Here is a 25,692-nt window from a genome sequence, read left to right on the forward strand (position 1 = left end):
ACAATCATAAAAATATCTGATTAATGTCAGACGGCGCCCCCTGCTGGTGTTTAATGGGACCCAGCAGTTAAAAATAATCTCAAACATTTTATAATTATCAGATTTTTCTTTATTTAGGGTAATAAAAACATTTTGTTCACTTTATACCTGACCAGGGATGTTTATTGATTAGGTGTTTTTCTAAAAATGCCCCAAAATGTTTCAGAAGAGACAAGAAAACTCATAAAAGCTGACAAAAGTGAGAATGTGGTCAACAGTCATAAAGTTCATTATTATTACTGAACCGTTTTCTGACGTTGAGTTTAAAAACAAATGATCCCCACAGAAAAAAGAAACCAAACAAATCACCACATTGAAAAGAAACAGAGCGATGTGTGGAGGAGAAACATGACAGATTGATTTATTTATTGATCGCTGATCGACAGGAACAGATTCTAACAGCTGCTGCTTACAACAAAGAAGAAGAAGAAGATGAAGATTTGTGGCGTCGCTAAACAGCAGAAGAAGAAGACTGGAGGCTGTCAGGACGTTAATATCCTCCCCTGTAGCCTCCTCTTCCTCCTCCTCCTCCTCCTCCTCCACCCCCATACCCTCCCTGTCCTCCTCCATACCCTCCTCCTCCTCCTCCCCCTCCTCTATAACCTCCTCCTCCCCCTCCATACCCTCCTCCACCTCTGTAACCTCCCCCACCCCGGTATCCTCCTCCTCCTCCTCCATAGCCACCGCCTCCCCTGTAGCCTCCCCCTCCTCCCCTGTATCCTCCATATCCTCCCCCACCTCCCCTGTATCCTCCATATCCTCCTCTGTAACCTCCCCCTCCTCCCCCTCGGTATCCTCCTCCTCCTCCTCCATCAAATCGAGCCATCTTCGGAGGTCGAGGTCCGTCTCCCATCCTGCACAGAAACACAACAGAAGACGTTTCATTTACAAACACGTTCGTCACAACATGTCACAGCTGACCGGCAGAGGTCATTTTGCAACTTTTATCTGTCAACTTGCAACTTTTGTGGGCATTTTGCAACTTCTGTGGTCATTTGCAACTTTTATCAGTCAACTTGCAACTTTTGAGGTTATTTTACAACTTTTGTGATCGTTCTGCAACTTTTGTGATCATTTTGCAACTTTTATCAGTCAACTTGCAACTTTTATGGTCGTTTTGCAATTTTTGTGGTCGTTTGCAACTTCTGTGGTCATTTGCAACTTTTATCAGTCAACTTGCAACTTTTGAGGTTATTTTACAACTTTTGTGATCGTTCTGCAACTTTTGTCAGTCAATTTGAAACTTTTCTGGTGATTTTGCAACGTTTGTCTGTCAATTTGCAACTTCTGTGGTCATTTTACAGCTTTAATCAGTCTACTTGCACCTTTTGTTGTCGTTTTGGTGATTTTATGGTCATTCTGTGTCATTTTGGTCACTTTGCAGCATTTTGTGACGTTTTATGGTCTGATGTGAGCAGATATTTTGGTAAAAAGACAGTGGAATGATGTGAATCAGGTTTTCTGTGTGTTTGTACCTCTGGTTGTTGACCATCAGGTTGAGTCCGGCCGCTGACGGTTTGGAGATGTGTCTGATGATGTTCAGCAGTCTCTCGTTGGTTTGGTCCATCTGGTTGATGTATTCTGGGTCTTTGGTCACTTCCACCACCAGAGCCTCCAGTCCGGCCCGCAGAGCCGCGATGCCTCCCGCCACCTCGTGAGGAATCCTCAGTTTGATCCTGCAGACGTCAGTGAGAAAAGTCAACACTCATTTCTTTTTTCTTCAGTATGGTTGGCAGGATTTCAGGCCACTAAGTTTTTCTTTGTTTAACCGAGAATCAAACAGGGAACTCTCTGATGACAACGTGTGGTTCTGTTCACCGACCCTCAGCAGGTTTTTACATTTTCTGGACTTTTCTTAGTTAACAGCAGTGATCAGATCCTCACCAGTCGTCGAGCTCCACGATTTCTCCGTCGGACGTGATCTTCTTGCAGGCGAACAGCAGCAGCTGCAGAGGGCTGACCAGAGTCATGCCTTTCGCCGAAATCGCTCTGGTTCGGATCTGAAAAGACGAACAACAAACAAGTAGAACAACAAGGTTGAGCTTACATGAGTCAGCAGAGAGCTCAGTTCAGCAGCTTAATTAATGTCTTTGAATGACGACTGTTACAGAAGAGGTGAAACAAAAGAACTGCTAAGATAATTCATGAATAGAAATATAGATTTATAACAGACAACTTGTAACTTTTGTGGTCATTTTGGAACTTTTTTTGGGTAATTTTAAAAATGTAAAAGTCTTTATCAGTCAATTTGCAACTTTTACAGTAATTTCACAAGTTTTTGTGGTAATTTTGTAAGTTTTTAACAGTCAATTTGAAATTTTGGTGGTAATTTTGCAACTTTTTGTGGTCATTTTCAAGTTTTATCTGTCAATTTGCAACTTTTGTGTTAATTTTACATTTTTTTAAGGCAATTTTGCAAGTTTTTAACAGTCAATTTTCAACTTTTGTGGTCATTTTGCAACTTTTTTGCATAATTTACAAGTTTTTATCAGTCAATTCAAGACTTTTGTTATAATTTTACGACTTTTTGTGCTAATTTTGCAAGTTTTTAACTGTTAATTTGTAACTTTTGTGGTCATTTTGTAACTTCTTGTAAAGCTGAAATTAGAACTATTGTTGGTATTTATTTAATCGTAAAACACGAGTTGAGGTGTCCTAAGACCGGAGAGAGTCTGGGGTTGAATAGATTTGAAAACAAACCCGACTGTGTTTCAATGTCGTATTAAAGGAGACAAACACGTGAAAGCACCTTCTCGCTGAAGACGAAGTACGGCGACGGGTACGTCATGTCATGGCTGCTGAAGGGACAGTTGACGGAGGACTTGTGGATGAGGGCGTTGCGCCCCTCGGTGGTCAGGATCTTCCTTTTCTCCTTGTGGTAGCAGACGTTGGGATACGAGCCGAAGGTCAGCAGAGAAACCACCACGTCCAGGTTGTTGTCGGGTCCCACCGTGTTGAACATCTGCGTCAGCAAACACTCTGACGGGACGAAAACAGCAGAAAAACGTCACTTCAGGGTTTCACGTTTGTCAGAGCAAAGCGGCGGTGCGTTCAGGTACCTTCAGGGAATCCGGCGTTGACCAGGATCTCCTTCAGCTGGACTTTGGCCTCCCAGGTCATCCTCAGAGTCGCCATGTTGAGACGTTTGTGTTCACAAAAGCGATTTTCTGCCTCCTCGCCGTTGATCCTGACAACAATAAAAAAAGTTAATTTAGTTGATTTTAATCTTCTAATTATAAATGTAATCCAAAACATACAAAACACTCGATCTACACTTCAGAGGAAGTGAAAAAAATCTTAAAGCCTTTGAGTTTAATTCAAGAAAATCAAATAAATATAACGAACCTTCAGCAGTACACAGGCAATCAAGAAAAAAACAATCAAGTATCATGATTATGTTTCTTTAAATGTTAGTTTAATCAAAGAATAAAACTACATAAGTAAATATAAATGCCTTTGAACACCACACAAGAAATACAAAATAATAAAGCTTCACTTAAATTTTGTTGAATTAATTTAGATTATTTTTATAAAAGATCATTTAAAAACGATGAGAATAAAGTGAACAAAAAATTTAAATTTAATTTACTTTAAGTGCAAACAAATACAATAATAGAAGTTAAATATAAAAATATTCATACTCTACACAGGAAATTACTAGGGCTGGCCTGAATAGTAGTTTCTGGGCTCCGGATATTCGGCCCGATTAATGACGGATGTCCAGTCCATAACAGTCCGGTCTATAATATGCTTCTTTAAATTAGAAATATAAAACAGCATATTAACTTTATTACATGGTGTTAGGTTACTGTAAGGCTACACCGGATAAAAACGAAATAATTTAAAATAAACAAAGTAAAATAAAACCATAATTTAAATGTTAAGTTAAAAACTATAAATACATAAACAACTTATAGAACTTGTTATTATGTAAATTCAAAAATTAAAAATAAGTATAGATACCATTGAAAACTGCACGAAAATTATGAAAATAAAAAAATACTCTAAGAATAAATTAAAACAAAAATGACTAATTTAATCATATTAAATGCTGTTAATTAAAAAAAAATAAAAATATGTGAATTTAAAAAAAAAAGAACTGATCAGAGGAACTGAAGCTAAAGCCTGAAATCAGAGCTGTGGATTTATTTATTCGTAAAACACACCGACCTGACGTCGTCCCAGGCCTGGAAGACCGACAGCAGCGCCACGTGATCCGAGAAACGGCTGCCGGCGAAGTTCCTGTGGACAAAGCTGAGGCGTTTCCCCTCGTTGATGAACGGCTCCGGGAAGCAGGAGGCGGCCGAGATGGTGCACATGGCATCTCCAACGCTGCAGGGCGGAAACGCACGGTTTTAATCGAGCTTTAACCGGAACGATCGGTAAAAAAAGTAGAGAAAAGAAGCAAAACCGACTGGAAGATGCAGCCCATGATCATCATCTTCCCCAGACGAGGCTCGATGGGCAGCCGGGCCAGAATCCGGCCCAGAGGGGTCAGCTCGTCGTTGGTGTCCAGAGCGTCCAGCTCTGAAACGCAACGAGTTCAACGAGCTCAAGAAATCTGTGGATTCTTATCAAGGTAGGAGCTTCAGTAGAAAGCAGCTGGACTCTGTTCATGGAGCTTCTGGAAGAGGAAACGTCTTCCAGAAGCTCCATGAACAGAGTCCAGCTGCTTTCTACTGAAGCTGCTATGAAAACTATGAGCATAAAGTGAAAGAACACTGTAATTTAACATATCTTAAATGTGAAATAAAGTGCCTATAAAACACAGCACAGGAAATTAGGAATAAAAAATCTTTTAAAATATACTGAATTAATTTAGATATATTTTTGAGAAAGATGTAAACAAGATTGGAATTCAATTTATTTTAAATGTAAAAAAATATAATTATATAAGTGCTTTTAGAATCAATTAAATGATACTGAATTCATTTAGATTTTCTAGTGAAACAAAATTTAAAAATTATAAGAATAAAATGAAATAAAATTATTATTACATTTATTTTAAATGCAAAAAATATTATTATTATTAAACTTTATTACAGACACAGTGGTCCAGATAAGAACTACACTTAAATTTAGATTTACTGAATTTAGATTTTATTAGAAAGAACTGAAATAAAATTAGACTTCAATTTATTTTAAACGTTAAAAAATAAAACTATAAGAATAAAAAAATCCTTAAATTATACTGAATTATACTGAAGTGAAATAAAATTATAATTTAATTTACATTTAAGTTAATTTACTCTGAATTATTTTTTTTGTCTCAGTTTAAAAAAATATTTAAAGTACTCTGAAAATAATGTATTTAATGCGTTTTAAATGCCATTAGTTTGTTTAAAAATCAGAAATATATGAATTTAAATAAATACCCTAAACTATTACAGTTTTTTAAAACTATAAAAATGAAGTAAAATAAAAATAAATTATTTTAAGTGTGACTAGTTTAATTAAATACTATAAATATATAAATACCTCCTTTTTTGTTTTTAAACTAAAGGAATGAAGTGAAATAAAGCCACAGTTTAACTTGTTTTAAATGTCAGTAATTTAACTGACAGGTTTGTGGACACGACATTTAGTCCAGCTGGTTTATACTGAAGATCCTTCAACAAGCTCCAGAATCCGACTCTGGTTTTATCGTCACACAGAACAGAAAAGATTCCGCGTCTCTTCCAGACCTCTCAGGGTGTGTTCGGCCTCGATGACGGCGTCCAGCGGCGGCGGCTCGATGGCCTTGGACAGGAAGTGTCCGACGGCGCCGAGTCTCAGCAGCTTGATGCTCAGAGCGACTTCATGCAGCGGAGTCCTGAAGATCTCTGGAGTCATGTGACTCTCCAGCCTGCAGGGAAACAAAACGGAAACAAGCTGAAGGAAACGAGAAACGCTGCAGACCTGCTTCCTAAACCGACCGTTAGCGATGGATAATCTATCAAAGCATGAAGTCAATAAAACAAAGTGGACGTTTTTTACTAGATCAGCTCAGTTTATCAGACATTTAAAGACAAACCAAGTAAACAGCAGAAAAGACTCCGTGTGTGCGCCACACCTACTAGAAGTGAAAAATCTGATGATTGCTTTGATATTTTTTTGATTGTCTGGTATGTCATGGATCCAGTGTGTTTTATTTTTCTCTCTGCCTGCAGTTCAACCTGAGAACTCTGAGAGCTCAGATTTTTGTTGGAAACGGTTGAATTTCCCCAATGAGACACAGAATAAAATGACTTTGAAGAAACATCACAATTTTAAGCTTAGATTTGGTTACTTTTTGGTACATAACCAAACTTTAGATGGGATCAGTTGAAGGATTGACAGAAAGTTGAAGATTTTTTTAGGATAAACTGACAGAAGTGTCATTTTGGTGATTTTGAAAAGACTTTCAAGGTTTTGGGGTTCCGAGGGTTTATATTTTCATTTCATTTCATCATTAACGTCACGGTTCCTGAGCTTCTGGACGTGTCTGCTAACAGGTCGGACCTCTCGAATCGAGCTCGGCTGCAGAGGTGGAAGCAGAAGCCGGGTCGCACTCTGCCGGCTCGGCCTTTCCTCTGCTCCAGGTTGGTCTTGGAGGCCCAGACGTTGGCGTAGTTGGTCATGTTGTTGTGGGAGGTGAAGAGCTTCACTTTCTGCCTGTCAGGACAGAAAACAGTTTGATCTTTAACACCGTCTCACTCAGAAACTGACTACGGGTCTGAGCAAGCAGCAGGGTGGGTCTTACTTGCAGGAGTCGATGACGTAGACGACGTCGTTGATGGTGATGCTCGTCTCTGCGATGTTGGTGGACAGAATCACCTGCAGCACAGAACACCGACGTTAAACTTTACAGAAACAACACCTGCGGGCTGAGAAACATCTTCCCACCACCGACCTTGGTCACGTTTTCAGGAACCGGTTCAAACACCCTCCTCTGCTCCTCTCGGGGGATCTGGGAGTGGAGCGGCAGGATCCGGTACCGGCTACTTCCTGGAAACCAGATAGTCCAGAGGTCAGGTTTGTTTTCGCCCAGAATTTAAAGCTGCATTTTTTACAGGTTCTACCTCACAAAAACTTTCTAATCTAACTGTGGGTTGAGCTGATTCAGACTCAGTCCCACGGATTAAATAAACAGTCAACCATGTGACATAATCAGACGATAAACAGCAGAAATCTTCAATAAATACAGTATTTTTGACAGAATCATTCATAAAAACACTCAGCTGTTGTACGTTAATCAAGTTTTTGTACTGGATCATCTGCACAACCAAAGATTTTGTACAGGAAAAACCCAGAAGAAACCTTTAAAGGTTTAACTCTATGAGCCTTTTTAGGATATTTTCAGGGTAACTTTTACTTTTAGCTCTCATCTTGGTCATTATAAGAACTAACCAAACATGCTGCGTCCTGTTTTCTTCAGAAGAGTCTCGAATATCCAGATTTTCCAACATTTATTATGATACAGATGTTTTACTTTAGCCTTTATATCAAGAAAAATAATATTTTGTATCATGACATTCAGCTGTTTTTTTACATGTATCTCACTATAAATTTCTGGCAGTGGAGACATTTTTAGAGTTAACAATAATAATTTTATTTGTAATGCACTTTTCATTTAGGCAAAATCTTAAAGTGTTACACTGAAGATACAAAACGGATAAAAACAAAACAATCATGTAATAGAAACAGAACAATCAGACAAAATTTCTGAGTTGTGTTGGGAAGATTCTGTGTTTGATCTGGAAAAATCTGAATAATGATTTTGGGAAGCTGTGCAATTTAGAAACAGAGAAATATGTGCTCAGTGCCGTATAGTAACATATTTTTTATAAAATTCATAATTTTTCAGTGTGATTGAACTGTGAAGAAGAGATGCAGATTCGGACACAAAGCATGACCCCTGAATTTAACTCTTTCTTTAAAAACTGAACCTTTAACAACCACCTTTTTATAAAAATGTTTACCTATATGCTGTTTATCTTTGTTTATAGATCAAGTTTCACCACAAAAGTTTAAAAATCTGCACCTACAAACAAGTTTATTTGGTGGTTGGTGATCTGTAAGGACATTTTCAACCTAAACATCCCGCCATGGTCGTCATTATTTCTATCATTCTTGGCAGACGTTCGGCTGAAGTGCGGTTTTGTCGTTGTGTGACGTACCAAAGTGTGGGTTGGTCTCCAGGTGTCGCTGCATGGAGAAGATGTGGTTCCAACCGGGCAGGAAGACCAGAACAGCTCCGGCCACCTGCAGCGTCTCGATGTACTTCAGCAGAGCCTCCACCAGCTCGAACGACGTCTCCTTCTCGTTGATCTGAGCCATCGAGCTCTTCGTCTCCGCCGTGTAGTCCGGTCCGCAGATCAAGTTACAGTTCGTCTGCGGGCAGAAGATGTTTCAGACTCGGCTCTGACTTTAAGAGAAAACATTCAGATCCCTGATTAACAGTTACTTACGTCATCGTCTCCACCGTCCTCGTCTTTGTCTTTCCTCTTTCTGTCCATCGGTGGAGGGACGAAGTGAGTCATCTGGATGCAGTCCTCCAGGAAATACTCTGCAAACAAAGACAAGATTACAGCTCTGTATCCCTGCTGCCTGTTGCTGCAGATGGAGCTTTAAGGGTCTTGAAATGTCTCAGTTTTTCATTTTATATAACTATTGGTTTAAACGTTCCTCTAAACAGGCTACGTCAGTGTCTGCAGTTGCTGCTGTCCCCGCCCACTTCAGGAAGAAAACTCTCTCTGAACCTGTGACTGACAGTCTGGAGCAAAACAACCGACGGATTTGATTTTGTGTTTGAGATCAGGACTTTCTGCTGATTCTAGCTTTCTCTCAGAGCCATCATTTGACATAGAGGTATCTCTAAATTTTAAGAACAGCTTTTAACTCGTGTGTTTTGTGAGTTTGTCGGACACCGTTTCAGTAAAAACAACAAAGAAGTAGTTTAGTGGTACAGAGCAGCAGCTTGGGAATTCCCATGAAGTGACAGCGGGTTAACATGTAGTATAACTGGAGCCACTATGACATTGACTCATTCAGACCTTGTCGACAGTTGTTTAAATCAGTGGTCAGAAAGGCATATTTTCCATCAAAAAATAGATAAATCTACGAAATGCCACAATGTACTAGCCAGAAATTGGAATCTTTGCATTTTCATGCTTAAAATTGTAACATTTCATAAAATAACACCTCATTCTACACGTATAACTAAGAATTTGCCAGAAACAAACCATCAGCAGTAACCGAATTCTGTAAAAATCTAAAAAATCTGTGTAAAAATATGCTTGATGGCATCATTGGCAGCGTTTCCACAGAACAAAGAGGAGACGATGAGAGAAAATAAATGCAGCATGGTTCAGTAATGGTGAACAGAGGAGCAATTTGTTGGAGACACATTCAGCATGGAGAAACATCTTTCTACAGATGATGAGCAGAGGAGAGGGAAACAGTTTGTAGAGGCTGGAAACATGGAAATAGTTAAATATCAATAGTATGTCAAGACAAAATTACTGTGAAAAGACAAAATGAAACAAAAAAGATACAAAACAAAGGAAACGAGAAACAAAGGAGACAAAAGTGACAGAAACCAAGATACAAATGGACAAAACTGGAGAAACAAAATGACGACTTCTGTAGGTAAATTCATAAAATGTAAACTGGAAGCTCAGAGAGTTAAATACTGCCTCCAGTGACTGACTTCAAAAACACTTGCAGTGAAAACCTAGAAGTGAAGCTACAACTGCAAACAAAAGTGTATGTCCACTTGAAAAGACCACGTATATCGTAGCATTCTTGAGATTACTCTGATAACTCGGGATTTTCTATGATGGAATCAATGAAAACCAATGCGTTCTCGTCAAAAAACAAAAACACATTTGGGTTCTTTCATATATCTGTTACTTCTGAAAATATGACAAAATATGGTCAATACAGCAATGATATACATGGTCTAGCATTCTACAATTTCATTAACAGACGTTTTTATCCCAAATGACGTACATCTGAGAGTAGATCCAACACAAGCAAGGATCTGGTCAGGAGAAAACCACCTGGATAAGAACAAGTTCTCGTGTGATAATAGGACCGTGGCGCCTAAAGGCAGTGCAGAAGGTAAGAGGATTTCTTTTTGCTGTTTTTGTTTTTTGCAGTCTATCAAGTCTTCAGTCTTAAAGACTGAGAGGGACTCTGCAGATGGAACAGAGTTTGGTAACTTGTACCACCATCGGGGAACCACAGAGGAGAAGAGTCTAGCTGTGGACCAGCTCTGCTGTGGTGGTTGGATCAGGGCCGAGGTTAATGAACGGGAGGGAAGGTCGAACAGGAAGGTTCACCAATGGATGTTGTCTCAAAATGAGCAAAATGAATACACGAGAACCTCTGAATGTTCTGTTTGAGATCTTTGAGCTTACCTTGGACGGGGAAGGTGCGTCCGAACACCTCGATGACGGGACAGTTGAAGAAGTATTCTCTGAACATGGTGGTGTCGATGGTGGCCGACATGAGGATGACGCGGACCTCCGGGTAGGCCTTGATCACGTCTCTGAGGACGACCATGAGGAAGTCCGTCTGCAGTGACCGACACAAATGGAAGGTCACAATGGGAAAACTGATTCATTCTGTAGAAACTTTAAAATCGGCAAATTCGTGAACTTACGTTGATGTCTCTCTCGTGGATCTCGTCGATGATTACGTGACTGATGCCTCTGATTCCTGCTTCCAGCTTCCGCAGCAAAACACCTGAAACAGACGACAGGTTCCTGAATATTTACTGTTAAAACATCAAATGTACTTTTAGGATGACATGATTTTGGTTTTTTGGAAGTGTCAATAAAGTTTTGTTGCAGAAATGCAATAACAATAAATATCCTTGAATGATTAAAATATGTTTGATCGTCTCTCGTAACAGCTTCTTCAGTTTTATATCTTAAAGTGGGAATTGCATCAACTTTTTGCTCTTATATTGATGCAGCTGATATCAGGAGCTGCTAAACTGCCTTTCAGAGTTTTATAACAATAAAAATCTGTTCTATCATTTAAGTTTTGACAGCCGATCAGACAAAAAAAAGACGTTATTATGCTCGACTTCAGGGAACAGCGAACCGTGTTCATTACTTTCTACACTAAACAACTCGTTAGAAGTATTAAAATACCACTTTTTCTCTTGTTGTCTCTCTTTGTTGACATCTTCACAGAAGACCTGAATACAGCCTGTACAGACACCAGCAGGACTGTCGTCACTGCAGATTTGTCCTAAAAAGCTGCACATTTACACGGTTAAGTATTAACTGTGTCAAAGTTGGACATTTTGGTCTTAACAGAGTTTGATCTCAGTCTTTTTTAAATTGTAACATGACTTCTAAACCATCCAGATCAAAGTGACCTCAGGAGCTTCAGTAAACAGTGACTGTATTTCTGCTTCAGGCCCTCAGAGAAGTTTCACCATCATTCAGGACGTTTCTTCAGTTCGAACCAAACTAAAAACCAGGATTGTTTGTCTTTTGCTTCCACAATCAGAAAACAGAATAAAAACCCCAGAACAAGAAGTTCACCCTCAGTGAAAGAGAACCATTTGTCCTTTCTAACAGGAAGTAGGTTTACATTCGTTCATATATGAACTTTGTGTTGTCTTATCCACTCTTGTTTGTGTCTGGTGACCCTGAGGCTTCAGACTGCACATCTTATATTCCTCTAATACTTCTCTGGAAGCCTTGGTGGGTTTTTTTAGTGGATAAACAAACCTGACTCCAAGACAAAACCTACAGAGAACTGACCTCAATCCTTCCTGACCTTTACTGGAAGAAGTACGAGAGACAAACCTACTGATAAGATCCTGAGTTCTTACCTTTGCTCTTGTCTTGTAGAGGCCTTGAACACATTTGATCGACTTGAAATAAAGACAACTTCATGGCAATTTACTTTGTTAGAGAAATTACAGAAATGCAGGCCTTTGCGGGGGGATATTTTAGTGTTTCAGAACTTCAAACCTCATTGACAGACACACTGTTTTTGGTTTTGAAGGCTGGCTGTCAGATACACATTTAATCAATAGTTCTGTTAATTTCCATGTTGGAGCAGCAGCTTGTCATACAAGTTATGTCAGAGAAAAATTTGTTGTCAAACTTGTCAAATTTCACTGGGTTTTGGTTGATTTTTATGTGAATGTTCTTAAAGAAAATATTAGAAGTTTTACTGCTGTATATGGAATCACTTTAGACATTTTTAGGATTTGTTTGGAAGATTTTTACTCATTTTCTGAAAATATTTACAAGAATTTTCATGCTGAATTAGGGAGATTTTTTTTAAAATAAAGCTTTCAAAGGAAACTTTTAAGGAATTATTGGAATTTTATGCCTGAAGGTTTTGCAAATTTGAGGAATTCTTTTTGATAAATTTTGGGATTTTTTTCAGACAAGAAAACAATATCACTCGGTGCCCATAAATGAAGACAACAGTCAGGTTAAACTGTGTGCACATTCAAATAAAAAGGAATTTCTGACTTTCTGATCACTATAAGAGCTGTCACATTTGTGCTTCTTCTGGACAAACTCTCTTAAATCCTCCAAAGACCCATTAAAGTGCTTAGAAGTGTTCGTTTATGTACCGACGGTGCAGAAGAGGACGCTGGCGTGGGGTCGGGGCAGGATGGACTCAAAACGGACGCTGTAGCCGCAACTTTTCCCGAGATCCTCCCCTCGTTCGTAGGCGACTCGCTCGGCCACGGACACGGCGCTGATCCGCCTGGGCTGCAGAGAGAGAGACAAAACTGATCAAAGAGTTCAGAAAATCCTAATAATTCAAGTTCCTAATTGGCCCAAAACGGTCCTTGTCTTCAGTTAGGAGTCAGACAGGAGCGTTACCTGGGTGACCACGATGTTGCAGTCTGACGCCCGGCCGCTCTGGATGAAGCGGTCCAGGATGTACTGAGGAACCTGGGTGGTTTTACCGCACCCTGTGGCCCCTCTGATGATCACCACCGGGTTCTTCTCCACGGCCGCCATGATCTCCTCCTCGAACTGTTTGACAGGTAGCTGCTTGCGCTCCGTCAGGATCTGAACAACGACACAGATTCTGTTTTTACACATTCCTGCTGTCTCAGAATGTTTTAAACCAGCGGGGAAACAGTTGTCATAGCAACAGCAGCCTGACCTTCTGCAGGTTGTCGTCATTTATCAGCTGGTATTTGAGCTCGCTCTGCAGATCGCCACTGATCTGCTCCGGAGTGCACTGAGGGGTAAAAACACAACATTAAAGGAGAAACTTCATTATGTTTGTGTTGCCTCCGAATCATCCACATTAAGATTTCATAAGTCTGTGCAGTTTAGATGATAAGTCAGAGCTGTGCAAAACAAACACAACAAAACACACAACAGTTTGTATGTTTAAATTTACCACAATCAAAGATAATCTGCCTGGATATTCAATTCAATTTTTTAAATCCAGGTTTGTACACATCTGTCTCAGAATTCATTTTTTGATGGGTTGGTGCCTCAATATCCAGGTTTTTTAAGTAAAACTGTATAAATATTGAACATTTTTTACATTTTGGTGCTTTAATAGCCAGATTTTTTACATTCTACTGTATAAATATTGAGCATTTTTTACATTTTGGTGCTTTAATAGCCAGATTTTTTACATTCTACTGTATAAATATTGAAACAAAAATATATCTTAAAATAAAAAAATGTTATTGATTTAAGAGCCTGAAAAATCTAAATGTGTTATTAACTGAGTTATCAAGTCGCTCCGTTTTGTTTTCTGAACACTGAACATCAGAATAAGGAGTGTTTAGGTAAAGGCTTACGTAGGCCAGCGGTCCCTCATCGATGTTGCTGCTGGTCCACGGGTTCCAGTTGACCTGAGGAGGAGACCAGGGGACGACGCCGGCTCCAGTCTGACGCTGTGACGGATCGAACGTCGCCATCTTTCCCTGAACCAGAGACACCGGGCTGCTGGGGTCCTCAGGCTGGACGAGACAAACCTTCAGGTTATGGACTGAACTGAACGCAGCAGTGGATTTAGGTCAGTGTTTATGTTATAAACTTTAACTCTGCACATCCACTGTCATTTATCAGTGCTCAGAGATTACACTGGGCCAAACAAGTTGTAATAACCGGTTCTGTGAGCCCTAAAGAGATTAATACTGAGTTTTATGGGCAGAGAACAACAGAAACACTGTCCAGTGTTTTACGAGATTCACATCTGCTGCTTGTAGATAACCTCAAATCCAGTCTGGTACTGTCAATAGCTGTGTACGTCACATCTATAGTTGTTCACACTGTGAATGAAGTCGGGCGATAAAAATGACTGTGGAGACACATGGCTTGGATAAAATCACAATAAAAAAATTTGAAAATATTGAATGAAGTTTGCTCCAATAGATGTCACTGCAGCTACGCAAAGATCAAATAAAGTCAGGCCTAAAATTGTAGAAATTCTGAGTAAAGACCGATACTAGAGATGTCTCTGCATCTACACAAGATCTGAATGAAGTCAAGTCTAAAATAGTTCAAATTCTGAATGACGTCTGGTACGATGAACGTTTGAGTGGCCACACAAGGACTGAAGGAAGTCAAGTACAACATTGTGACCATTTTGAATGAAGTCTGGTACAACAGATGTCACAAAAAAAACTCATTCTGAATGAAGACTGGTACTCAATAAGCCTGTACAGCCACACAAGGACTGAATAAAGTAAACTCTAAAACAGTCAAAATTCAAAGAGACATGAAGTCTGGTATAACAGATGTCGTAATTTTTATGTTTTAAAATAGGCTTTGACAGAAATTAAAATGAGAATTTCCACAAAATATTGCATTTTTATAAAATGAACTCTGGCTCCGTTTGATTGAAGACCGTCAGGTTGGTACCCGGCAGACTAAACAGACCAGCAGCAGGTTCATGAGTGTTTTCATGCGACTCACAGGTGGGGGGATGTGGACGCCGAGCTCCTGGACAACACTGGACAACTGCTGCTGAAGGTCCGGTGACACGCTGACGTCAAATGCCTCCAACTGGAAACAAAACACACGACAGCAGAGTCAAACCCAACCAGGAAGCTTCAGGGTTACTGGTTCATCAGCAAAAGAAAAAAAGATTAGTTTTAACACTTCAAACCGCAGTTTCTGAGTTTCTTTTGCTCCTGTTTCACCACGCTGAGTGGCTCTGTTCACTGTTTTTGAGCCATGCTACATTTAGTTTGTTGATGCAGTTTGTTTTATTTTAACCTTTGCTCTGTGGAAACACTGCCTGCAGCTCATCTCATTTTTTTTTCTTTACAAAATCTGGTCCAAATGCTGCATTTTGTGAAGATTTTTAAATGAGACATCCACAGTAAGCAGTAAGATGAGTTTGATGGAAAAATCAGAATTCTAAGCTTATTTCTGGCCATTTTTCCAGAAAGCACCACACGTCACAGATGATTACAACCACTGGATGGCCGGAAATAAAGCATTTCTTCCTTTTTTGTAGCTTGTGGCTCTGATAAATCGTGTAATTTTGGTTGTTCTGGGGCTCAGAGAGTTAACACTACACAAGAAACTTACTTAACATTTTTTGTTTAAATATATTAACGCATTAGAAACAGGGGAATTACTATTTCATTGTCACTTATTTTTAAAAACCCATCTGGTCAGCTGTTTCTCTTTAAGAGCCCAAGCTGAGGGGGTTAGAAGCAGAGTGGTCTAATACACAAAAAAACATCCAAACTGAGTTTTATACAGTTTCTGTAAGATTTTATGGTGTAGACTTTAGTGGCAGACTGATCTAACCCACAACCCAAATATAACACTAAAGTGAAAGTTAGATGATTCTACAAAACACTTTGAAGCCAAACCACTCTGCTTCAAGACCTAAGGGCTTCTATTCAAACATTATACAACATTCAGGGTATTTTTCTGTGTTATTTGTTTGCATTTTGGTAGTAGTGTGTCGTGTTTTCCTGCTGCATTCATCCGGTGATAAGTTTTTTCAGTTTACTAAGTTCTATGTTGTCGTGTGAGAGAGCTAATCTGTTGTGTTTTTTGCCGTACAGTTTCTCCCTCTTTCTTCTTGGTGACTCCAGAGTACGCCTCGATCACTCCCAGGTGGTAAAGCTGCCGGATCAGCGACAGAGCACAGGACTGAGCCGCCAGCTTCTTGTTGGATCCGTGTTCTCGAGCCGTGATCCCTGCAGGACACAGCAGAACCAACGGCAGCCAGTCAGAGCAGAGGCACATTTAGTTCACGTTCATCACACACTGCATCCTGTAAACTGTGCCGTCTGCTCTTTTCTAAGCTCACGAGATGTTCCTGAGGTCTGCTCTTTTTTATTTCCCCATTAAAAGCTTTGTTGTTGAGTTTCTGAGTCGAAGGGCTGAAGGTGAGACTGAACTTCATAAATAAAACTTGATTAAAAGTTAAAGATTCATTTTAAGAATAGCTTCCTTTATGAACATGTATAATCCTCAACTTTCCCTCCTGCTCAGTGCTGACTTTGTGAAAGTTGGCGTTCACTCAGTAAACTGATCGGTTAATGAAGTCTGTTAAAAACAGAAAAAATCAAAATAATTTATAGAGAAATATGGTCTTACTTCTGCCCAGCTGTCTCACAAACAGCTGCATCTCCGCTATGAAGCTCCTGCAGACAAAAGCAGACATCACAGCTTCACTTCCTGCGTTCACCAAAATAAAAGCACCGGACAAAACTCAAAGTGAAGCGCCGAACTCACCTGTTCCCAGGAGGAAGCCTGTATGTTTTTCTGCCAGACTTTGGGATTATTTAAGACCAATCGGTGGATCTGATTCTGGTGTCTCCCGGTTCTTCTCTGCCCTGCGGTGAACAGCGACACCAGAAATCACAACCAGACTCCACTGAGGCCCGAGCTGCACCCATGAGACAGCTTTAGTGCACCTAAACGCTGTCCCATGTCTTCCTTCGAGTGTGGTTGTGAGTTCTGGTGTCACTTCGCTTTTGTTTAACTTCTGACTGAGCAGGAAACTCACTCTGGTCTTCAGAAATTACACATTTATGGCCAAGAATTTGTGCCAAGCAGAGCTTATCTGATTTCCTTGAAGTATTCTTGGCTTTAAAATAAACATTTTCTAAGCTGGCACAAGGAAGTGAAATTGGAAATCTCTGCAAAATCAAGAGAAACCTGCAGGCGTTTGCTGTTTACACTCCATCAACACTGTTTAATTCCAAGATTAAAAGTGAAAATATTCTGTTGTTTAACCAGGATCTGCTTCGGTGTAAACGGAGTGTAAACAGCACCGTTCAGCTCAGTTAAAAGGGGAATAATCAGACAGTGAGATCTCTCTGGTGTAGCCGACACACTCCGGAGGTCTCTGGGTTTACAGCAAGTCCAGCAGAAAAACATACAGGACCGTCCTGAAAACCAAACTTCTCCCCTCAGTTCTGCAGCGCAACACAAACCAGCTGGTCTCATTTATGATCGAACAGAGAGAAAAGGTAAAGACGAAGGAGAGAAGCCCAGCTGGTGTGTGTTGCCTTTAAAAAACAAAGGAGTCTAACAGTTTTCATGTACAATGTCACTGAGGAAAAACACTTTATAGCTGCAGCTTTAATGATGAAAAGGTAAGACGAGGCAGAAAAACACGAAAAGGCAGAAATAAAAGACAGAGAGCAGGACTAAAGAGGCAGATGCAAAAAATAAAATAAAAAGGCAGCAGAAAATGAATAAAAGTATACAGATAAGATAATAGAGAGGGCAGAAAATGAAGAAACAGATGCAAAAAATATAATAAACATACTGCAGATTATTAATAAAAATGTGCAGAAAAATAAGATGAAGAGGCTGCAAAAAAGTGAAGACAAATATGCACAAAATTCAGATTAAGAGACAGCAGAGAATGAATAAAAAGAGGTACTAAAACAACAAAGATACAAAATAAAGAAAATAAGAGGAGGAGGAAACAGAAAATGACAAAGACGATATAGAAAAATGGATGAAGAGCAGCATAAACCCAAGAAAAAGATACAAAAATGAGATAAAGAAGCAGAGGAAAATGAAGAAATAGGTGCAAAAAATAAGACAAAGAAACAGCAGGAAACTAGTAGAAATATGCAGAAAATTAAGATAGAGAGGCAGCAGAAAAATAAGTAAAATAAATAAAGTGACGGCAAAAAAATTAAGGCAAATATGCCAAAAATAAAGTTAAAAAGAAGGAAAATGAAGAGAAAAAATGCACACAAAAACATAGACGGAGCAAAAACTGTAATTTAGAAAAATATGCACTAAAATAAGATAAAGATGAATAGCAAATTAATTCAAATTCACAGAAAAAAAGAGCCTGTAGGAAATGAAGAAAAAGTATGCAAAAGGACAAAAAAACTGCATAAAATAAATAAGAGTATGCCAAAAAACAAGAGGTAAAATAATAATGAGACTGCAAAAATTAAGGCAAATATGCAAAAAATGGGATAAAAAGAAGGAAAAAGGGAAAGGGAAAAATGCAGAAAAACAGCTCAAGAGCAGCAGAAAATAAGAAAAAATAAGAGAAAGAGGAAAGACTCGACTCACAGCTTCATATTATATTAATTCACTATAAAATGTTCTAACCACCCCCGTATGAAAAAAGGCACCGTAATTAACAGTAAATTACTTAAAACAAATAGCTGAACTTAAAATCTAAATAAATGAAAGGATATGTAGCCTGAAGGTCAACAGGAAACTCCACACCGAATCCAGACTGATGTGGAAACAAAATGTACTTCTCTGAACCAGAATCTTTAATCTTATAGGTTATTCCTTGTGTACAGAAAATGTACAGAAAAGGTGTTTATTTACAAAACTCCTAAAAACCCACACAGTGCGGGTTTTTCTGTGTAATCATTTCCCTGCAGACGTCAGCCTGGATTTGGTCTGAAATGTGCTGCTGGTCTAAAAGCCCGTGAGCTTCCTGGTCCAGACCTGTTGTGGTCCGGTCCCACTTGGCTGTATTTATACTCAGCACTGCTTTTCTCCTTCTGGAAGAACTGGTTCAGACGGGCCTTGGCGTTCTCCAGGGTCCAGTTCCCGTGAAGGTTAGCGTTCAGGTCCACCTCCTCCGACTCCAGAGTCTGCCAACGATAACAGGACGGTTGGTAAAAACAGATTTCGTCACCCTCTCTGTACGTTCATGTGGATTTAAAAGAGTCAATGAATGTTATTTAAAACTGCACTGCTGTGAAATCCACAAGTAGAACTTTAAACCACAAAAACAGACTATAGGTCATTGTGATACAGGAACTCGCTCATAACCTCACGACATCTAGCTAAAGGTCATTAGACATCACAGAAGTCTTTGTCATGGTGCCCCATTGCTTCTCAGCATGACCTGTAGTCTGAGTGACCTCTGGGTTCTACAGCATTAAATAGTAAAAAGCTCCACCTGGTGGAACAACCTGGAACTACAGTGGATCTATGAAACATTTATTGACATCATTTTGAGAAAATAGATTTTCTACACCTTTAAGAGCTTGTGAAACGACACATCTTACTCTCCAACACCACATTTACCCTCTAACATTACATTTATCCTCTCATGCTACATTTATCCTCTAACGCTACATTTATCCTCTAACGCTACATTTACCCAATAATCCTACATTTACCCTCTAACGCTACATTTACCCTCTAACGCTACATTTATCCTCTAACGCTACATTTACCCAATAATCCTACATTTACCCTCTAATGCTACATTTACCCTCTAACACTACATTTATCCTCTAACGTTACATTTACCCAATAATCCTACATTTACCCTCTAATGCTACATTTACCCTCTAACACTACATTTATCCTCTAACGCTACATTTACCCAATAATCCTACATTTACCCTCTAACGCTACATTTACCCTCTTACGCTACATTTATCCTCTAACGCTACATTTACCCAATAATCCTACATTTACCCTCTAATGCTACATTTACCCTCTAACACTACATTTATCCTCTAACGTTACATTTATCCTCTCATGCTACATTTATCCTCTCATGCTACATTTACCCTCTAACGCTACATTTACCCTCTAACGCTACATTTACCCTCTAACGCTACATTTACCCAATAATCCTACATTTACCCTCTAACGCTACATTTACCCAATAATCCTACATTTACCCTCTAACGCTACATTTACCCTCTAACGCTACATTTACCCTCTAACGCTACATTTACGCTCTAACGCTACATTTACCCTCTAACGCTACATTTACCCTCTAACGCTACATTTATCCTCTAACGCTACATTTACCCAATAATCCTACATTTACCCTCTAATGCTACATTTACCCTCTAACACTACATTTACCCTCTAACGCTACATTTACCCTCTAACACTACATTTACCCTCTAACGTTACATTTATCCTCTCATGCTACATTTATCCTCTCATGCTACATTTATCCTCTCATGCTACATTTACGCTCTAACGCTACATTTACCCTCTAACGCTACATTTACCCTCTAACGCTACATTTACCATCTAACGCTACATTTACCTAACCTTGCCAGCAAGTCGATTTTTCGCGATATTTGTGAGTTCACAAATCTCTCAAGAAACCATCTTGCTCCGCTCCCGTCTTCACTTTTCGTACAGCACCAAGTTGGTTCGGGCCAATCATGCAGCAGTATTCGTGTGTGGGGCGGGATAATGGGTGGGATATCCGGGTGTGACGACAACACCAAGCGCCAGTAGATCAAAACAAACATGGCAACGAAGGACAACGATTGTGTAGATGCTGCTATTAAGTCAGTTTTAGCTGAATCTCATATCGCTATTAACAGACTTGGATCAGATTGCGGGTGAAAAAATTTGATCAAGACCTCCCTATTCATTAGTATTATTAGAATTATATTACTGTACTTTTAGAATTAAAACGGGCTCAGATTTGTACCGCTTGGGCCTCCTGCTCCTCTTTCTTGGCGTAGTACTCCTTCAGGTTAGCTCCTCGTTCCCACTGAGCTCCTCCTGCTCCTCCCCACCCAGAGTTGCCTCCTCCTGAGTAGCCCAGTCCAGTCACTCCTGGAACCGGCCCACTGCTGCCGCCCTCCTCTAAAAACACCAAAAACAAACGGGCAGAGTGAAGACAGCTGAATATCAACACAGGACAGAGTTTAATATGACGTGTTTTCAGTAAGAAGAGCTAAAAATGAGCTGGTTTTAATGTTACCTTGCTCAGCTTTCACTACAAGGTGAGGTGGTAAAGGGCCGCTGGATGGGAGGTTTCCAAAATCACTATCTCCTCCTCCTCCTCCTCCTCCTCCTCCTCCTCCTCCTCCTCCTCCTCCGTCTGGCTGGTCTGGCTCTGGAACACTCACCTGATGATAAAAAACTCATTCATCAGGTAAAAGCAGCATTTTTCCTGCAACCTAAAGCCTCCTTGGGGACATTTAAGCCTCTAAACTCACAATTTTACATGCCGTGTGTTCATTTTTCACCACATTAAAGTCCTGCACGTCTAAGGAAACAGAACAACCATGAGTAGAAGTAGAGAGAACTTACAAATTTTTTATGTGCGATAGGACACTATTATAAAGCTATAGCAAGTAGGAGTAGGAGGAAGTTGAATTTTCTGTAACATTTCTGTCAATTTGTTTTTCTTTTTGCAGCTTTGTGTCATTTTTTTTGTATAATTTCTGTCAATATTCCCATTTTGAGTCTGGCTTTATGTCGTTTTTGTCATTTTATGTCTCATTTTTGTTGTTTTGTGTCCCGTTTTTGTCATTTTATGAGTCTTTGGAACATGAAGTGTTCGTTTTGTGTCTCCTTTTGTCTAGTTTGTGCTGCTTTGTGTAATTTTTGTTTCATTTTTATCATTTTGTGTCTCTTTGTAGTGGTTTTGTCTCTGCATATTATAAAGATTTAACTATTTCCATGTTTCCAGCCTCTCCAGACTTCTTCTCTCCACTCTGTTTATCTTCTGTAGAAAGATGTTTCTCCATGCTGAATGTATCTCCAACAACCTGCTCCTCTGTTCACTGTTTGTGAGCCATGCTTCATTTATTATACTGATCTAGGAGGTTTGATTTTCCTCTCAGTCTCACTTGTTGTCTCTTCTTGTGGTTTTATGTCGTATTTCTGTCGTTTTGTCATGTTTTATATTGTTTAAAGGATGAGGCTGGAGATAAGATATAAAATACAGGAAGTCATTTCAGCTGTAACAATTAAATTATTACCAGAAAAGAGCTGAAAAAAATGACTGTTCAGATTGGATTAAAACCCCGACTGGAACAGCTACTGTTTAAGTTCTCCACCTCCCCTGGACATCTGAATGGGACGTCAGTAAGCTCAAATCCAGTTTCCATTACCTCCAGCTTTTTTATTAACTTTTAACTGAATGGAGCAGAAGGTGAGCAGCTGAAATCAGTTCATAAGAGACAAATTAAATGCAATAAAAACAAGAAAGGCATTCTGACCCCAACAGCTGGGACGTCCGCTGCGTTCATTTCCCCGATTCGGACCAGATAATTGACAAAATCCCTGGCGGCGTTGGTCTGGGCGTCCTTCTTGTTGGTGGAGTTTCCCATCCCGGTGTAGTTGAAGCTGTCGACTCGGACCTGAACAGAGGAGAGTTTAGGGTCAGAAACGTCACATGGACTTGAATTCGCCTGAATGAAGCCAGACAGAAGACTCACCTCACACATGAACTTCTGCCTGTTTTTGTTGCCTGCGGCTCGGATGTCGTAGCTTGGAGTCAGCTTCCTTCTCCCACACCAGGCATACAGGAAGTTCTTGATGTCCGCCATGGTGGACTGACAGGAGGGGAAGATTCCTCCTCTGTGGAAACTTTAAACACCTTTAAAATTAGTCAGTTTGTTTCAGGGATCCGAACTAATTGTTTAATTTGCTCTTGTACATGTTGATAATCTGCTGTCAGCTGGATAGGGCTAATAAAAAACAATTCCTGCTAAAACAAGTAAATTTAGTCAAAAAGTTCTCTTTTAATTAAATATAAAAAACAAAAGTAAATAAAGATGTTTCAATAAAGTATGGTCTTGGAGTTTCAGTGGCTCTCAATTTTAACAGAGGAAATTCAATTTGTGCTCTAAATAAAGTAATAATTAATTGGTAGTCAGTCTCTTTTATTACTAACAGACACCAGCCATAAAAATCACATTAATTAAGCCATACTGAAAATGTGGGAATAGCTATCAAAGACAAAAATCTGCTGCAGAGGAAACAAATCAATAAATTTTTTGTCACCACCAAACTCCACCCATAAACTGCATAATTATTAGTTAACATACACAACTTTCAAAACATAATGTCTTTATTATGGCTATATAAAATCTCCTAATCAATTCAGGACAGAAAATATGACAGAAAAAGCGAACTACACCGACTCATTAAAGCAGTAGGAACTTCTGAAATGTCTGTAACTTTTAGTATATTTTCAATGAAATATAGTTTGAAGTTCTTTATTATTTGAACCAAAGTAAATTACTCCAAATGGAAGAAACTCCCTGTTTGCTTCCAAAATTTACAGAAAAACAAATCAAGAAAGACCAAACTCCACCTTGATATTGGCAAATCTGCTCAACTGTACAACATATATCACTTACATACCAAGGCGTAGTAATTCTTATGTTTAAAAATGAAATCTCCTGTTAGATTCAGAATAGAAAGGATGACAGAAAAATCACAACACACAAGCTCATTTTCCCAGCAGAGTTTTCTAAAAGGTTAATTCCAGTGGAGCACGTCTAACAGCTTTCAAATATCTGAAACCAAGAAAATTACTCTCGATGGATAAAACTCATTGTTTGCCAAAACTTGAAAAAACGTATCGCAAACTAATAAGAGGGCATGTAAACCAAACTTCACCCAAAAAATGCCATTTTCTCTGTTTTGTTGACCGGTGGGAAGAAATCACAACATAACGTCGACTAAATAATTATCATGATCAAACAATCTCATCCCTCAAATTCGGCATAAAAATTAAGAATGAATAAACTAACCACACCAAGTTATTCCCACTGTAAGAACGGATTTGTAAAACGTCGTGATGAATGAGCGCACTAGCTTTAATTTTTGAGGTTTTATCAGGTAGAGTCTGGTTCGTGAACTGGACAAGTATTATGCAAATCACAATGATAATCTTAAAATAAAATATTGTAACTCAGGGTCCTGTATTTTTAAACTAAAAATCATATTTTGCCAATGAGAATCGCCTGCAGCTAAAGTTAGCACACGCAGACCGGCTGGGTTTAGTGGCGTTAGAGGCTAACTGGCTAGCATCACAGTTAGCAGCAAATACTAGCTTCCAACTGCAATATAAACTTTAATCATTATGTTAATTTAATGCGACTCACTTAACTAACTCATGTTGCTTACAGTATTTTGCAATTGGTACAATTATTTATCTCAGCTAAATATGGGTTTAACATTAGCTGGACGAACGAGTGAAGCTAAACAAACGTTAGCTTACAGCTAGCTGCCGCACAAAACCAACACTGGGATGCATCAGTAGCACACACAGAGACGCAATAAATAACTGGATTTGTTAACTACCAAGAGCATTACTCACAATCAGGTCAGACAAATTCAAAAGCTGCTCCGGACTAAAGCACACGGACACCGGTTGTTTGGACCGGAAGTTGCTCCCATAGACCGGAAGCTTCGGAGTTCAACGCGAACCATTGGATCATTACTGCCCCCTACAGTTTATTATAAATATATGCAGAAGATTATTCATATCCATGCAGTTTGTTTGAGGTTTAGTACAGTTTGTGTTGGTTCAACTTTCGACAGAGATCATAACATTTATTAAGGATAGCAAATTCCTTCTCTTTGCTGCAGTGAAATGCAGAACATGGTTTAAAATTTTATATTTGTTCATAAAACTCTTCATGTTTCTGATCATTCCATGTCAAACTGTAAATTTAGAACAATTTTCAGATCAGCCATCTCTGATTTGGATCAAACGTTTATAACATAAATCATTAAAAAGTTCCAGAGATGCTTGTGAAGCGTTAGCTTAAAAACATGAAAGACTTTCTGAGATTTTTTTTGAAAAGCAACTCACCCGTTGACTCATTTTCGGCAGGTTTTTCCACATGTTAAAATTTGAGGCTGTTTGAGCGACAGTATTTCAGTAACTAATGAAGAAAAAAACTGAAATTCTTCACTTTTATTTCTGCTGTGACAGTGTTAAATACAAATAAAGCTTTATTGACTGACTAATAAATATTTCTGAAAAGTACAGAACGTGTAGAACAAAACAGAGACACTCAGCCAAAGTTCAAATACCTACAAGTGTAATTATTGTTGCTGTAAAATTGAGCGTGTGTGTGTGTGTGTGTGTGTGTGTGTGTGTGTGTGTGTGTGTGTGTGTGTGTGTGTGTGTGTGTGTGTGTGTGTGTGTGTCTGTGTTAGAAAGTGAACTCAGGCTGAGACAGCCATAAGGTGTGAGTGTGTGTTCAGGTGTGGCGTTGTTGGCACGGTAACCATCACAGACTGGGCGTGGCCGTGTGTGTAAGAATCTGATGGCAGGGTGTGTGTGTGTGAGTAAGTGTGTGTCTGAGGTTCAGGGTGTGTCGTACCTGCAAGCTGCAGTTTACACAACAGGAAGAAGAAGAAGAAGAAACACAGCCTGAAGGCAGGAAAACTGAAGCAGCTGCTCAGCTCCAACCGCAGATCACCAGCTGAGGAATGAGTACTGTAAAGAAATCTAAAATAAAATTTTTAAAAATGA

General features: G+C 39.3%; 1 protein-coding gene across 3 annotated transcripts; it reads right to left on the minus strand.

The window, feature by feature from the left end:
* Window positions 1–375: 375 nt before the first annotated feature.
* On the minus strand, window positions 376–24,629 carry dhx9 (DEAH (Asp-Glu-Ala-His) box helicase 9). Of its 3 annotated transcripts, none has more exons than XM_051952986.1 (28): window positions 24,526–24,629; window positions 22,634–22,784; window positions 22,415–22,555; window positions 21,169–21,316; window positions 20,893–21,050; window positions 18,921–19,069; window positions 16,581–16,627; window positions 16,041–16,177; window positions 14,934–15,023; window positions 13,814–13,975; window positions 13,159–13,236; window positions 12,870–13,061; window positions 12,614–12,755; window positions 10,667–10,749; window positions 10,422–10,578; window positions 8,469–8,566; window positions 8,178–8,391; window positions 6,911–7,005; window positions 6,761–6,834; window positions 6,520–6,672; window positions 5,724–5,884; window positions 4,455–4,566; window positions 4,210–4,371; window positions 3,099–3,226; window positions 2,789–3,018; window positions 1,924–2,039; window positions 1,515–1,715; window positions 376–893 (listed from the first exon to the last, which is right to left on the minus strand). In XM_051952986.1, the coding sequence occupies exons 2-28, from the start codon at window positions 22,742–22,744 to the stop codon at window positions 530–532; spliced, it is 3,903 nt and encodes a 1,300-aa protein (XP_051808946.1). In that variant the 5' UTR covers window positions 22,745–22,784; window positions 24,526–24,629; the 3' UTR covers window positions 376–529. The 3 variants fall into 3 exon arrangements, with proteins under 3 accessions (XP_051808946.1, XP_051808945.1, XP_051808947.1); XM_051952985.1 differs by having other exon boundaries at window positions 22,634–22,794; window positions 24,526–24,622; XM_051952987.1 differs by lacking the exons at window positions 18,921–19,069; window positions 20,893–21,050; window positions 21,169–21,316; ... (1 more) ...; window positions 22,634–22,784; window positions 24,526–24,629 and adding an exon at window positions 16,719–16,825.
* Between the last annotated feature and the right edge of the window lie 1,063 nt (window positions 24,630–25,692).

This window comes from Acanthochromis polyacanthus, chromosome 9 (genome assembly GCF_021347895.1).
Source record: "Acanthochromis polyacanthus isolate Apoly-LR-REF ecotype Palm Island chromosome 9, KAUST_Apoly_ChrSc, whole genome shotgun sequence".
Taxonomy (NCBI): domain Eukaryota; kingdom Metazoa; phylum Chordata; class Actinopteri; family Pomacentridae; genus Acanthochromis; species Acanthochromis polyacanthus.